The sequence below is a fragment of the Myxine glutinosa genome, chromosome 11 (genome assembly GCF_964187855.1).
Source record: "Myxine glutinosa chromosome 11, kmMyxGlut1.1, whole genome shotgun sequence".
NCBI lineage: Eukaryota > Metazoa > Chordata > Myxini > Myxiniformes > Myxinidae > Myxine > Myxine glutinosa.
The window spans coordinates 116,635,777-116,648,625 of NC_136271.1; the positions used below are offsets into that span (position 1 = coordinate 116,635,777).

At 41.0% G+C, this 12,849-nt stretch overlaps 1 protein-coding gene across 1 annotated transcript in view; it reads right to left on the minus strand.

Annotated features, from left to right (window-relative positions):
- Window positions 1-396: 396 nt before the first annotated feature.
- Window positions 397-12,849, minus strand: part of LOC137436946 (cadherin-15) — a 74,118-nt gene continuing 61,665 nt past the window's right edge. Inside the window, exons 11-14 of the mRNA XM_068131188.2 lie at window positions 9,802-10,044; window positions 8,723-8,874; window positions 3,588-3,749; window positions 397-2,666 (exon numbers count right to left, since the gene is read on the minus strand). Coding sequence (XP_067987289.2) covers window positions 2,460-2,666; window positions 3,588-3,749; window positions 8,723-8,874; window positions 9,802-10,044 — 764 coding nt within the window. The 3' untranslated portion in view covers window positions 397-2,459. The remainder of the gene's footprint in view (window positions 2,667-3,587; window positions 3,750-8,722; window positions 8,875-9,801; window positions 10,045-12,849) is intronic.

Here is a 12,849-nt window from a genome sequence, read left to right on the forward strand (position 1 = left end):
TTTACAGCAATGGTCCCACTCACACAGGATCAAGAAAGGTTTCATAGGCTTGAACTGTGTCCCCCTGAACCAGATTGTACGGACAACCGGACAACCGACTGAAGTACAACACAATGACTGGGAGATGACAGGCACGGGATGGCAAAATGCAATCCATTGCTGCTGTATTTGCTTCTCGTCTTGCTTGTTGGTCCTCTTTCTGCCTTCTTTCTCAGCGCTGTCTCTTCTTCTTCAGCACTGAGGATTTCACAGCACCTTTTATCACAGTGTTTGACATTTTTTAAATCCTTGTAGAGCTTCAGAATAGACAATATTGCATGTTTTTCCATGTGGTGCCAAGACTTCCTCTGACCCCCAACTCTCTGTCCTCCCGAAATAAAAGCGGAAAAGCATTCTTACAGGGATCATTACATATTTAATATCATGTCACCACAATCACCGAGTTTGAAGTTGTATGACTTGTCCTTATCATAACTCATCGATAAACGACTATCTCAGTAGTCTGGTGTATTTTGTGTCAATGGCAGTGAATAAAGAGTTTTTAACCACATTTGGGAAAAATAAATAATTAAAATAAAACCTGCTTTCAATTCCTACCAACCCGCATTTTATCGCCTCTAACTTGACACATGTCTGTTGAAATCTGCCCCTTGAGGGACAAATTCATCGATATGGCAGAAATAAGTCATGGTATGGATGGTTATCCTTGTTGCCATGTAATTAGTCTGTGGTGTGTGTTCAGTTACCAAGTTTATTGTAGTGCGCTCACCAAGTGAATTCAGCACTCAAGCAAGCACTCCATTTGAAACAGTTGATAAGGAACGGCCCGGCTTGGCAAGCGCTATAGCTAGCTGATTGGTAACTGAACACACCTCTGGACATCTTGACAGAATACAATATACGTTTTGCCAACAAATTAATTTTGCCAACATCATTTTTGCGAAACGCCAACAAAAGGACCATTTTTAAAATCAAAGACTTTAACTATTAATCATGACCATTTTCCTTGTAATAAAAACATACCTTGTCCAGTTTTCAATGCGTTGTTTTAGTTTTTTTAAGGAAGTTTCATGTGAAGCACGTTGATTGAATGATAGAAGACGCATTGTTCAGTCTAGAAATGTACACCAGAGGCCTGTGTGGCCTGTTCCAAGTCGAGGCATATTTGAGCAGGCTAAAACAAAATGGCAGCTTCTATTAGGTGAAAGTGGGCTGATAAAGATTGCACAACACCTTCTTGGTAAGTTTTTTTTTTCCAAGATAAACACCTCATAAGTTGTCTTCAAAATGGGTGTTCAGATTTACCCAAATACCCAGTTTTCATTCACGCACTGTCAATGAGTTCTTTTAGTATGAATGCAAAGTTTCGGACCGCTAGGTTTCATGGTTTTAGCGTTATGGAGGAGACACATACACATTGACATTTATCATTATAGATATTTATGTGAGTCCGATTTGCACTGAGGAGCAGAACAATTATGGTTAACCTTTTGAAATTGCCACTGTTTCATGCGAATGCTGAAAATTATGTTTAAGCGCCGATTTGAATTGCAGACTTTGTGCTAGCAACGGCAGGTTAAAAGTGCCTGATGCACAGAACCGAGTCGATGGAAACACACACACGACATGCACAATACGCTTTGTTTAGCATTCATCCGTCATTTCAAAAGTCTCATATTTGGATGATAAAAAGAAAATACTAAGAGTATAAATGAGGCAGAAATGAGTATGTCACTGAAAATCTTTCATACGTGGAATGATCTGCCAAAAAGAGTAATGATGGAAGAAACATTGGAGACGTTAAAAAAAAACGAGTTTGCACTCAAATGTTACCTGCAGGAAATTAAAAGTGAATGTTACATTTGGTAGAAGTGCACTTTGTAGTGTTTAGTGCCTTTCACTTAGAATACATTACTCTCACATCAATCCACCTACTTGTTTTTACCAACAAAAATAAAGTTATTATCTACTTATTCTTTCATGCTATACTTCCTCCTGGCATCCTCATCTCTCTAATGTCCATTGTGCTTGCTGCTGGATGAGATGGATCTGTATATACCTGTTTGAACTTCCCTTACCTGCAGGCTTTTTGTCGAGCTTCATCTGTGTTATATGAAAGGGTGGAGATGCGTTTCTATCTCAAGTAATTTCTTTGCGTAGAGTTATAGATATAAAAGGTACACATCTATCCAGAGGCACGGTTCTGAATATCTCGGAATATCAGGAAACATGATGCACTTGCCTCAATCCAGTCGGCGGACAGGTAGCAACACAAAATAAATACACCAACTCGATGAAGCATTACATTTGAACGCCATCACCAGCACTCAGAATCCATTTGCATGACCCTGGGATGGGTTTCTACCAGGACCTGGCGCCAAGTACTGATCTTCCGGATTTGTGTTTGGTACCTGGCAAACACCTCAACATCAATGTCCACCGGAAGTGACGTTCAGCAACTAGAATCCATCTGCTCCATACATATCGGCCAGCCGGTGAAAGCGAGGCCCCCAGTCGCTAAGGTAGTTGTAGTCGTGATCTTCATTGTTGAGTTGTGAGCAGAGAGAGCTGAGGGATCCAGGAAGAGAACCAATCCCTTCATAGTCGTAGAGCAAGAAGGAGTCGTACGGTGGAGCGGAAGGGTCTTTGTCGGCACTGTCAATGCTCTACAGAGAACAACATATTAAAAGAGATTTGTCACAATTGTACTATAAGGGAAAACTGAGTTTGGGTGGGAAATAATAGGTAAGTCTGGAGGGAATAATCTTGTGAAAGGAAGAATATAGGAGAATTTAAAGAATTATTGGAGAGAAATGTATGTTGGGGTAGGCAAAGAAATCTGACAAAATATGGGCTAGTCTCGTTACCAAAATATATATTTCATCCACTTATTTCAGCATTCTTCCTTGAGGTTCAGAGGAGCCTAAAGTTTTGAGTTTGCATGGATTACAAGACCACAATGATGGAAAATCCCTGCTTAGAATTTGAAAGTGAATAATGTAGATTCGCAAATAAACAAATTGCTTTTGAAAGGAATTTTGATGAAATAATTTCAAAAAAAAAAACCACAATAAGGGCACGAAGTAGAGCACATTCCTCCGCCAGGCTTATTCGTTTACATTTTGTATCCCACTGGTAGGCCACATTTTTGTTCCTAGAAAGTATTGTGGATGCGTTCCTAGAAAGTGCGACGTTAAGCAAAACGAAGTTAAGCAGACGAGATATTCCCATCGATGTAGTGTTATAATGGGGGAGCAGGGGGTGCGTCCCGAGGGCCCCTTTTTGGTCACCCTAATATAACTTTAATCCCACTGAATGGCATGTTGGACCATTCCTTGGGGGTACTGAAAGTTAACTCCTAAATTAGGACTTGCATGAGTTACCTAAAGCCCAGATTTGGAAGTACTAGAAATTTTATTACTTAGTAACGCAGCAGGTTTTGTGCACTCAAAACATTGTAATTCACAATCAAGATTTTCATCACTTAATATTTTATATGTAATTAAAATATGAAGACATATTTAAACTTGACGCAACAATTTAGCAACATAAAGCCAATTACAGACATTTTAAAAAAAAGATTATACCTGCTTGATGAACTCCTCCATGTCATCGGTATTCTTAATGTCAGAGACTGGGCGCTCTAGTATGACATTGTCTATGTTTTCTGGCCAATTATCTGGTTCAGCCAACCAGGTGGTAGTGCTGGGCAGACTGGCTGCCCTCAGCTTCTCGAGGTCATAAGCATCCTGAGCAAGTGAGAAGCCCACAGGGAAGGAATGGGTGTTGTGATGGAGAGAAAAATGAGGAGCAGGAGTTAAACAAAGAGCAGGAGTTAAACAAAACAAAGATTAATGAATATGCAGATTGAGGTGAAATGTGATGCATCACTAGGGATATACACACCAGGTCTCAGGAGATAGGATAATATAATCATTAGAATTGCATTTCATTCGGCCAGCTATTGGATTTTAACTGAAAACCTGGTAGTTATGATAATTCTGCTGAGACTCGCTCAGTATTGAAAAACAGATAATTCAATATTTCAACCAGATTTGAGCCCACGGCCTCGAGGAACGCGGTATTCTTTCTGCTTGGACACAACACACTATATTTCCTCATAGGGCAATGGTGTTAAAAGGAGAGATAATACGACAACACCACCAACAATATGCACGCGCATTGGTGGTTATTTACTATATAAGAGAGATGTCTGTCTCTGTGTGTGTGTGTGTGTGTGTCTGTCTGTCTGTGTGTCGCCATTTTTCTCAGAGATGGCTGAACGGATCTTCGTCAAACTTTCAGAGGTTCATCAGTGAGTGCCTGGGAGTGTTTTAGGAGAAAAAAATTATGAAAAAAAAGATCGTTTCTTTGGAGAAAAAAAAAAAATCGCTCGATAGTGCCTAAGCCTTTTAAAATTAATGACAGTTATATACAAGTACACATTCACATAAATAAATACTAAACAATCACCAGACATTTGAATAAAAATAAATCAAAAATTCCGGAAGTGTACGAAGTTTGTAGTACGGCTTCTTCTTCTTCCTGATCGGCATCACACTTAACTCAGAAACGTGATGAACGCTACATTCACCCACCAGCATATATATGAACCCCCTTCCTCTCCTGCCTCCCCCCTTCCCTCCACTTCCCCCCTTTCTCCCCTCCTCCCCACTACCTCTCCCCCTTCTACCCCTGCACTTCCCCCCCCTCACCTCCCTTTCCCCCCCACTCCCCTGCCCGGCAACGCCGGGTACTTCTGCTAGTGTATGTATAAAGTTTGGGTCACCAGCACTAACGAGAAATAAATAGTCTAGAGCCCTGTGAAAGAAGATGAAGTCAGTGTCACATTTTCCTATCACTATGATTTAGCAAAGACATACTTAACTAGGAAGCATCTGAAAATGCAAAGACCATTCACGCCCGCTTTGTATTCAGAGGTTGACTTCTTCCTATGCTAAACATGACGAAAACAGCTAAAAAAAAATACAAAATGAAAATTGGCGATTTTATGCAACCTTGACCTTTGACCTTGAGATCTAAAAAAAAAAATTCAGCTTCTAGCTTTTGATTGGTGAACCAATTCAGTTACCCAATATGCAAATTCTTAAAATTTCAGCTCAATTGAATGAAATTTGATGATTTTATGTGACGTTGACCTTTTACCTTTTGATCAAATTATTAATTTGTCTCCTCCATATTCTCATAACAAAGCTGAGATGAAAATTTGATGACAAAGCTCAAATGCCTAAATTGAATTTTGAAGTCAATTAGATGGAAATTTAGGATTTTTTGTGATGCTGACCTTTGACCTTTTGATAAAATATATTAACTTGTCTTCTCCATATTCTCATAATAAAACATTGCTGAAAATTTGATGACAAAAGCTAAAATGGTTAAAAAAAGTTATGGCCGAGACACATAGTGATTGCAAAACACAGCGGGAGACAGGCTAATTAAGAGCAGACAGATGTGTTAATTGAAAGACAGGAATGATAAGAAAAGTCCTTGAAAGGGAATATGATGAGAGAGAGTGGCAACACTGCTATGGCTTAAATCATCTTTACTATAATTCACCAAATGTCCGTCCGTCTGTCTGTCCGTCCGTCTGTCCGTCCGTTCGAAGGTACCGCAAAAACGGCTGAACCAATCGCAACGATATTTTAGGTGGGTAATCCTGGGATCTCCTGGAGTAAAATAGGCTATATTGTTTTTCCAATTTCAGCTTTGGCCTCCAGCATTTTCAGGTTTGGACTCCCGCATAACGTTATTTTCCCAGGTGCCGCACAAACGGCTGCACCAATCGCTGCACAGCTGCACTAATTGGACTCGGTGACCTCGGACAAAGACCTTTTATAAGGACATGGGTTGAATCCCTGCTCGAGAGAATGGCAACCCCCTCCCCACCATCACGGCCGTCTCTCCAACTCACAATCCCACGAGATATGCAGAAAGGGCTACCCAAAACCAATTATCTTCTTTTTGATTCGTATATAAACATCATTAAAAGTAAATAATGACCTCGGCCAAAGTTCAAACGACGTGAGTTTAATCTCTACATGAGGGAATTCCACATAGCTATTTGGGCGGTGTATAAGCTAACAGATCGCTGTCCCCATCGATCTTGCCAAGGCCGCAACACCTATCGGCTCAAAATCCTTTCAATTGTTGACTTGGTGGTTTTTACAATGAAGGAAACATTAACAATGTTGTTAAAAGTTTATTGTGTGATTAATTTGTGATTGGAGATATGTTGTTCGGAATGAAAAAGAGACATCGACTTCAAGTGAATAACGACATGCCGTGATGGTTTCTACTTTCTAAACGTGAACTTCGCGGATCGCCATATGCAGATTCACCACGGACCCACGATCGATGTTTCTATACGTGAACGTACCCGTTTGTTTGCGAACGGGTACGTTTTTCATGGAAGTCCTTCACGAACTTGCTGTCCATGTCTGATGTGCGACTGAACGTGCTACAGGAATGTGGAATTTATTGGTTTCAGGCTTTAGCATTCGCCGTATCTGCATTGCCTGTTTGCTTCTGGCCTCACACCCATGCGTAGCATGGGTATCTCACGAGTTGAATTGAAATCATCATATAAGGAATATAGAATATCTATCTCTCTAGTGAATGCATATTTCACCAGGATTCAAATAAAAATTCCATCCATCATTATTTAGCGATGGTTCTGTTGCTGAGTGTCCTTGTAATTATTACAGCCAAGATTCAGAATTTAACATAGAGTTAAGCACTGAAGTGGATTAATTTTCATTTTTTAATTAACACGACAGGGTTTCCGATCAACCCGAAAGATGGGTTGAGCGAAAAAACCAAGAGCCCCATTCCCACTCACCCCCACTCCCCACTGGGTGGAAAGGCAAAGTAAGAAAATGGGGAAATCCAATCAGAATGGGGGAGCGGCAAATTATTGGCCCACAGTAAAGTAAAGAGGGGGGTGATGGGCTTGAGGGAATTTTGCAGACAAACGAGGGGCGTTCCAGATGGCACCGACAGTGCAAACCCGTTGCCTCGAAAGGGCCTCCCAGAATCCCATGTTCAGGTCCAGTCAGGAAATGGCAAAGAAGCAGGCCAGATATTATGCACCAGGTGATGTGGCAGCCTCCCATGGTGTTACATCCGGGTTAGGGCCTCTAACTTTCTGGTGGCAAGCCTGTGGGAATAGTGACTCCAACGGTATCCTATATCAGGCACTGCAGAACCAGAAATGCAACCTTAAAGACAGAAATAACCCCCAAAAACCCACAACTTCCCCCTGCTCCAAATCCAGTATCCTGCCCCAAGATCTTGCAACGGCACTAATATTCCATGTGAAGCTCCTAAGCAACAGGTTGTGGTACCGCCTCAAGTAGCTATAAGCTTCCTTACACCGACAATTCCTCTAAAAACGGAGTGCCTCAATTTGGAAATTTATTTTTACTAGCAATGGTACCCGCTCTATGGGCGGGGCTTCAATTGGGAGGCCCAAATGAAAAGGCAAAATGTCAGAAATTGAAGGCTTTTTTTATTTTGAAAATAAACCCGTTGCTCGTCATATTTAATAGCGATACAACAATTTTTACCGCTTTGCTTTGAAGAACGGGAATGAAGGGGGAGGAGCGTTTTAATATGTCTGGTTGAAGGCTTTGGGCTGTGAGGGGGTTTGAAGCCAGGTTTTAATGGTACAGCCGCCATATTGGTGCTCACCGTCACTGCGATGCCAAGCGAAAGACGCCTCAGCGCTGTCACATTCACAATCGCTATGTCGTATGTACTCCCGATACGTGTACCAAATTCCCGATACATGTAACTGTACCAAAACAACAGTTAAAAGGATTTTAGATAGCTGTTACGGCTTTGGCAAGATCGATGGAGACAGCGATCTGTTAGCGTATACACCGCCCAAATAGCTATGTGGAATTCTCTCATGTAGAGATTATATGTCGTTTGAACTTTGGCTGAGGTCATTATCTACTTTTAATGATGTTTATATACGAATGATGTTTAATGATGTTTATATTGGTTTTGGGTCGTCCTTACTGCATATCTCGTGGGATTGTGAGTTGGAGAGACGGCCGTGATGGCGGGGAGCGAGGGGGTTGGAATTCTCTCAAGCAGGGATTCAACCAGTGTCCTTATAAAAGGTCTTTGTCCGAGGTCACCGAGTTCGATCGGTGCAGCCGTGCAGCGATCGGTGCAGCCGTTTGTGCGGCACCCAGGAAAACAACATTGTCACAATGAAAACATCGTCACAATGAATGTTATGTGAACACGAATGTTATGCGGGAGTCCAAACCTGAGAATGCTGGAGACTAAAGCTGAAATTGGGAAAACTAAATAGCCTATTTTACTCCTGGAGATCCCAGGATTACCCACCCAAAATATCGTTGCGATCGGTTCAGCAGTTTTTACGGTACCTTCGAACGGACAGACAGACAGACAGATGGACGGACATTTGGTGAATTATAGTAAGATGAGTACACCCCTCCCTAAGGGAGCAGCAGGAAAACATCATGTTATTATCCTCTCTTGGGTATATAGATTACAGTAGATCTAGGCTTGTGTCCGTTACTCTGTGGGGCATGCGATAAGCATACAAGGCCTCAAGAACGTCAGGTTTCCTCCCCTTCAGTTTCGTGTTAAACAACTTTCATTCTCATCTTACAGCTCATCCAGTCCAGCTGCCTCACCAACTTCATCTTCCAATCTGCTATCTTACCTGATCCTGCTCTCCTCCACCCTGATCATCATAGTGCAGGATGTTATCTCTCACATCACTATCGGAGCCGCGGGATAGCACAGTCTTCGCCAAAGTCGTGGGCCTGAAATCTTGAAAGCACATCAGGCATGCCAGCACCAGAAGACACAAAACTGCAACAGCACAAGACAAGATTAATGAAACATTTCAATCAATCAGATGCATATTACTCTTCACAAAGCATCGATGCGACCTGAGCAATTCCTGGGCAAGCATTATGCTTATGGTGGTTTGCCATTGCTTTCGCAGGAATCAGTCAGGGCAGTAATATGGAATTTGTTCAGAGTGTCAGTGATAACTCACTACTCCAGTTGTGCGATCTTTAATGTCCACTAACAACCAATGTTGGCCATTGGCAGATGGATCCTCCGACTTAACGCATAACCGATGGACTGCGCACACAGTGATGCCTCGCATGGATGCGAAACAGGATGACAGTTGATAGCTCAGGTGACATTCAAACTTAGGATAGATGGTTCAGCGGCCACATAACTATAAGGAAACAGAGACACAGGTGGGTGAATCATCATCCTTATGCCATACCAATCAATAACACAGTGCTCCCACCTACTCCAGGTGATGTTAATTATACAAGTAAGCACAAGAAGATAAATTTGGTAGAATACTGGGACACATTGGCCTTCTCTTTTTGAAAGATACCGTGGAGTCTTAACATCCACAACCGCAACCTAAGTACAGATGGGACAGCTGAATGTACGCCCCATCCAAAGGGTGGCGTATTTCTTAGAAGCGGCACTTCTGCTAGAACTGAATCGGAACTGGAGTGTTTACTCAGGTCAGAACAAGTCAGAAATCAAATCCAGACAAGACATCTCTCAGGCAACCATGCTATATGAACTGAGTGAATCTACAACCTCAAGTCACATAACAAACAGCATAAATCCCAATGGTCATGGCCCAAACCCATATATTGCTGTAGTTGTTTGAAATGATTTGCGGCTTTGCTTCGATTTGGGAAAGCCTATAGCGTAGTCCAAAATGTAAGTGTGGCTTTTGGCACTGCAATGCAAATGTCTCACCTAATAATGAAACAATGGAAACGACAATGGCCAGAATGGCTCCAAAACTAAGGCTGAAAGCTGGGCCCGCCAACGCCACTGCCAATCTCTCGCAATGTCCATTGGGGTCGCATTCGCATAGTGACAGGTTGAGTGATCGTCGGGCAGTGAGAGGTGGAGTTCCAGAGTCAGAGACGAGGAATGGCAGCAAGTACGAGCCGATTGGCATTTCCTCGACTTGCAGGCCCAACAGAGCATGGGTATCTTAAGGGCAGGTAAGGGTCAGGGTCATGGTAGCAGGTAGCAGTAAGGTAGCAGTAAGGTAGCAGTGAGGGTCAGGAAAATGTCATAGGCTGGGACGCAAGTCCAATTAGCCTCTAGAGTCTGCTTATATATTTACAATATGTTTGCAATCTCTTCACCCAAACTGGGACAACAGACTTGAAGGATACATCAATTTTACCATATCTTAGCATCAACCATATGATGTGAAAACCAAAACCCAAATGGACCAGATCATGTAGAATAGTATAATTCCCTACCCTAAAGTAAAGAGTATGGCACATACAGTTATCCTAAGGAAACTGCTTTGTCAGCAAAACGCTCTTTAAAGAGTATTGCTCATCATCATCATCATGATCATGATCATCAAGCTTGGTATTTTTTTTTAACCAATTTGAGGATGAGAATGACTAATAAAACCGTGACTTTAACATTCCTTTGAGGTTCTTTTTGTATACAAAGTCGAGGCTCGTAGAGGAGCTAGATGATGTAACGGATCACGACCTAACAGAACAAAACTAGAAAGCATCTGAAAATGCGAAGCCTGTCCGCATCCGCTAATTTGTACTCAAAACTAAACTTAGCAAATATGACGGTTAAAAAAATTGTACATTTTAATTTTAGTACACCCACTCCCTAAGGGAGTGGCAGGAAAGGTCATGTTATTATCCTCTCTGGGGTATATAGATTACAGTAGATCTAGGCTCGGGCCCGTTAGCCTGTGGGGTACGCAATAAGCATATAATGCCTCAAGAACGTCTGGATTCCTCCCTTTCAGTTTGGTGTTAAACAGCAGTAGTGACAGTTTAAAAAGGTAATCATACATGTTTGTGATTTACAATATTTTTTACTTCTGGGAGGGGTGCTCCATGAAGCGCCATGATAAGCTATTTATACATGCTAACACAACACTTGTCCAAGGAGGAAACCCCCCTTGGGGGTGGGGAGATACTACATTTGAGCTTTTGTCATCAAACTTTCAACAAAGCTTTATTATGAGAATGTGGTGAAGACAAATTAATAATTTGGTCAAAATGTCACGTCACATAAAATCATCAATTTTCATCTAATTGACCTGAAATTTTAACAATTTGCATATTGGGTCACTGAATTGGTTCACCAAACCAAAGCTAGAAGCTGATTGTTTTTCTGTAGATCGAAAGGTCAAAGGTCAAGATTGCATAAAATATCAATGCCAGTCATATCAATATGTCAGTGACTTAATATGACCCAATTCATCGAGTGCAACTGCTGTTCTCGCAAAAAGGTCAAAGGTCAAGGTCACAAAATCATAAATTTTCATTAGATTGACTTGAAATTTGAGCAGGGACTGAGTGAATAATTACACACACCAAATGTGTCACTGAAGCCTTTGAGGTCAATAGGTCAAGGTCGCCTAAAATCGTCAAACTTTTTTTTTTTGGCTGTGTTTGTCATGTTTAGCATACAGAAGAAGAAGATGAAGTCTGAATACAAAGCGACCACAGACAGGCTTTGCTTTTTCAGATGCTTTCTTCTGAAGGTTTCAGTATTAAAATTGTTTTGTAATAACGTTAATATTATGCTATTATAAATAGTGTTGTTATTGCTTTTGTTATTAGAAATGGCCTTGGGAAAACGCCACAATGAGCTATCTTAACATGGATATCCGCCTCAAAACAGATTTCGCTCAAGGCGGACAATCCCCTTAGGGAATGGGACAAATTAAGTCGTTACAACCTCCATCATGTGACCCTTAGTGCTCCTGTCAAGTTTGGTTGAGATTGGATAAGTAACGACCGAATGTATCAAAAACAACCAAAAAGACAGACAGACAGATACAAAATTGTGTACTGTATTTTATTATGATTTGTGTTTTCCATATTCTCATAATAAAGGTTTGTTTGAAGATTTTATGACAAAAGCTCAATTGGAAAAAATGTTATGGCCTGGACAGACACACCGAAGCTCAATGGTAAATAAATAAATAAACATGGAAGCCATTTTTAGAAAACGTGGCGTCTTGCGCTTGATACGCTTTGGGACTAATAAGGGCTATTATAGATTTACAATTATTAAAACGTTGCCCTTTCACATTTTGACCCAACTTAAAAAAAAAAATTCACCATATTCTCTTCATAAAGGCTTATTGAAAATTTGATGACAAAAGCCCAAATGGTTATGGCCTGGATGGAAAAAAGTTATGGCCTGGATGGATGAAGAGGTATCATTTCTGTATGATTAATTGAACCAATGAAGAGCAAACATTATTGTATGATTGACTACATGGATGAATGATTCATCATTATATAAATGGGTGATTGGATGAATTGACATTACTGTATGATTGGCAGGATGGATAAATAGGTATCATTCATGTATGATTGGCTAGATGGATTAAGAGTAGTCATTGCTGCATGATTGGCTAGATTGATGAGGAGGTATCATTTGATTGTATTAATTAATTAATTAATTAATTAATGGTTTGCATCATTGCTGGAAGTGCAAATGTGATACTGTTAGAGCATGAGATTGAAGTAGGAATTTGGAACATGGTCACCATTTTGTTCAACACCAAGCAGATTTACCTTTGCGTCTGATGAATCCTCATCCCGATTTACCGAATTCGTCAATGAATCCTGATGCAACTTGACTGTATTCACGACAAGAGATGTATGCTTGGCACAATGGAGCAGGCACAATGGGATTGTGAGCCCCGGCTTTTGTCCCAACTACTGCAATTATTTCTGTATCTGTGAATATTGTGCTGATATAATGTATTGCTAATTCAATTATATAAACTAGGGA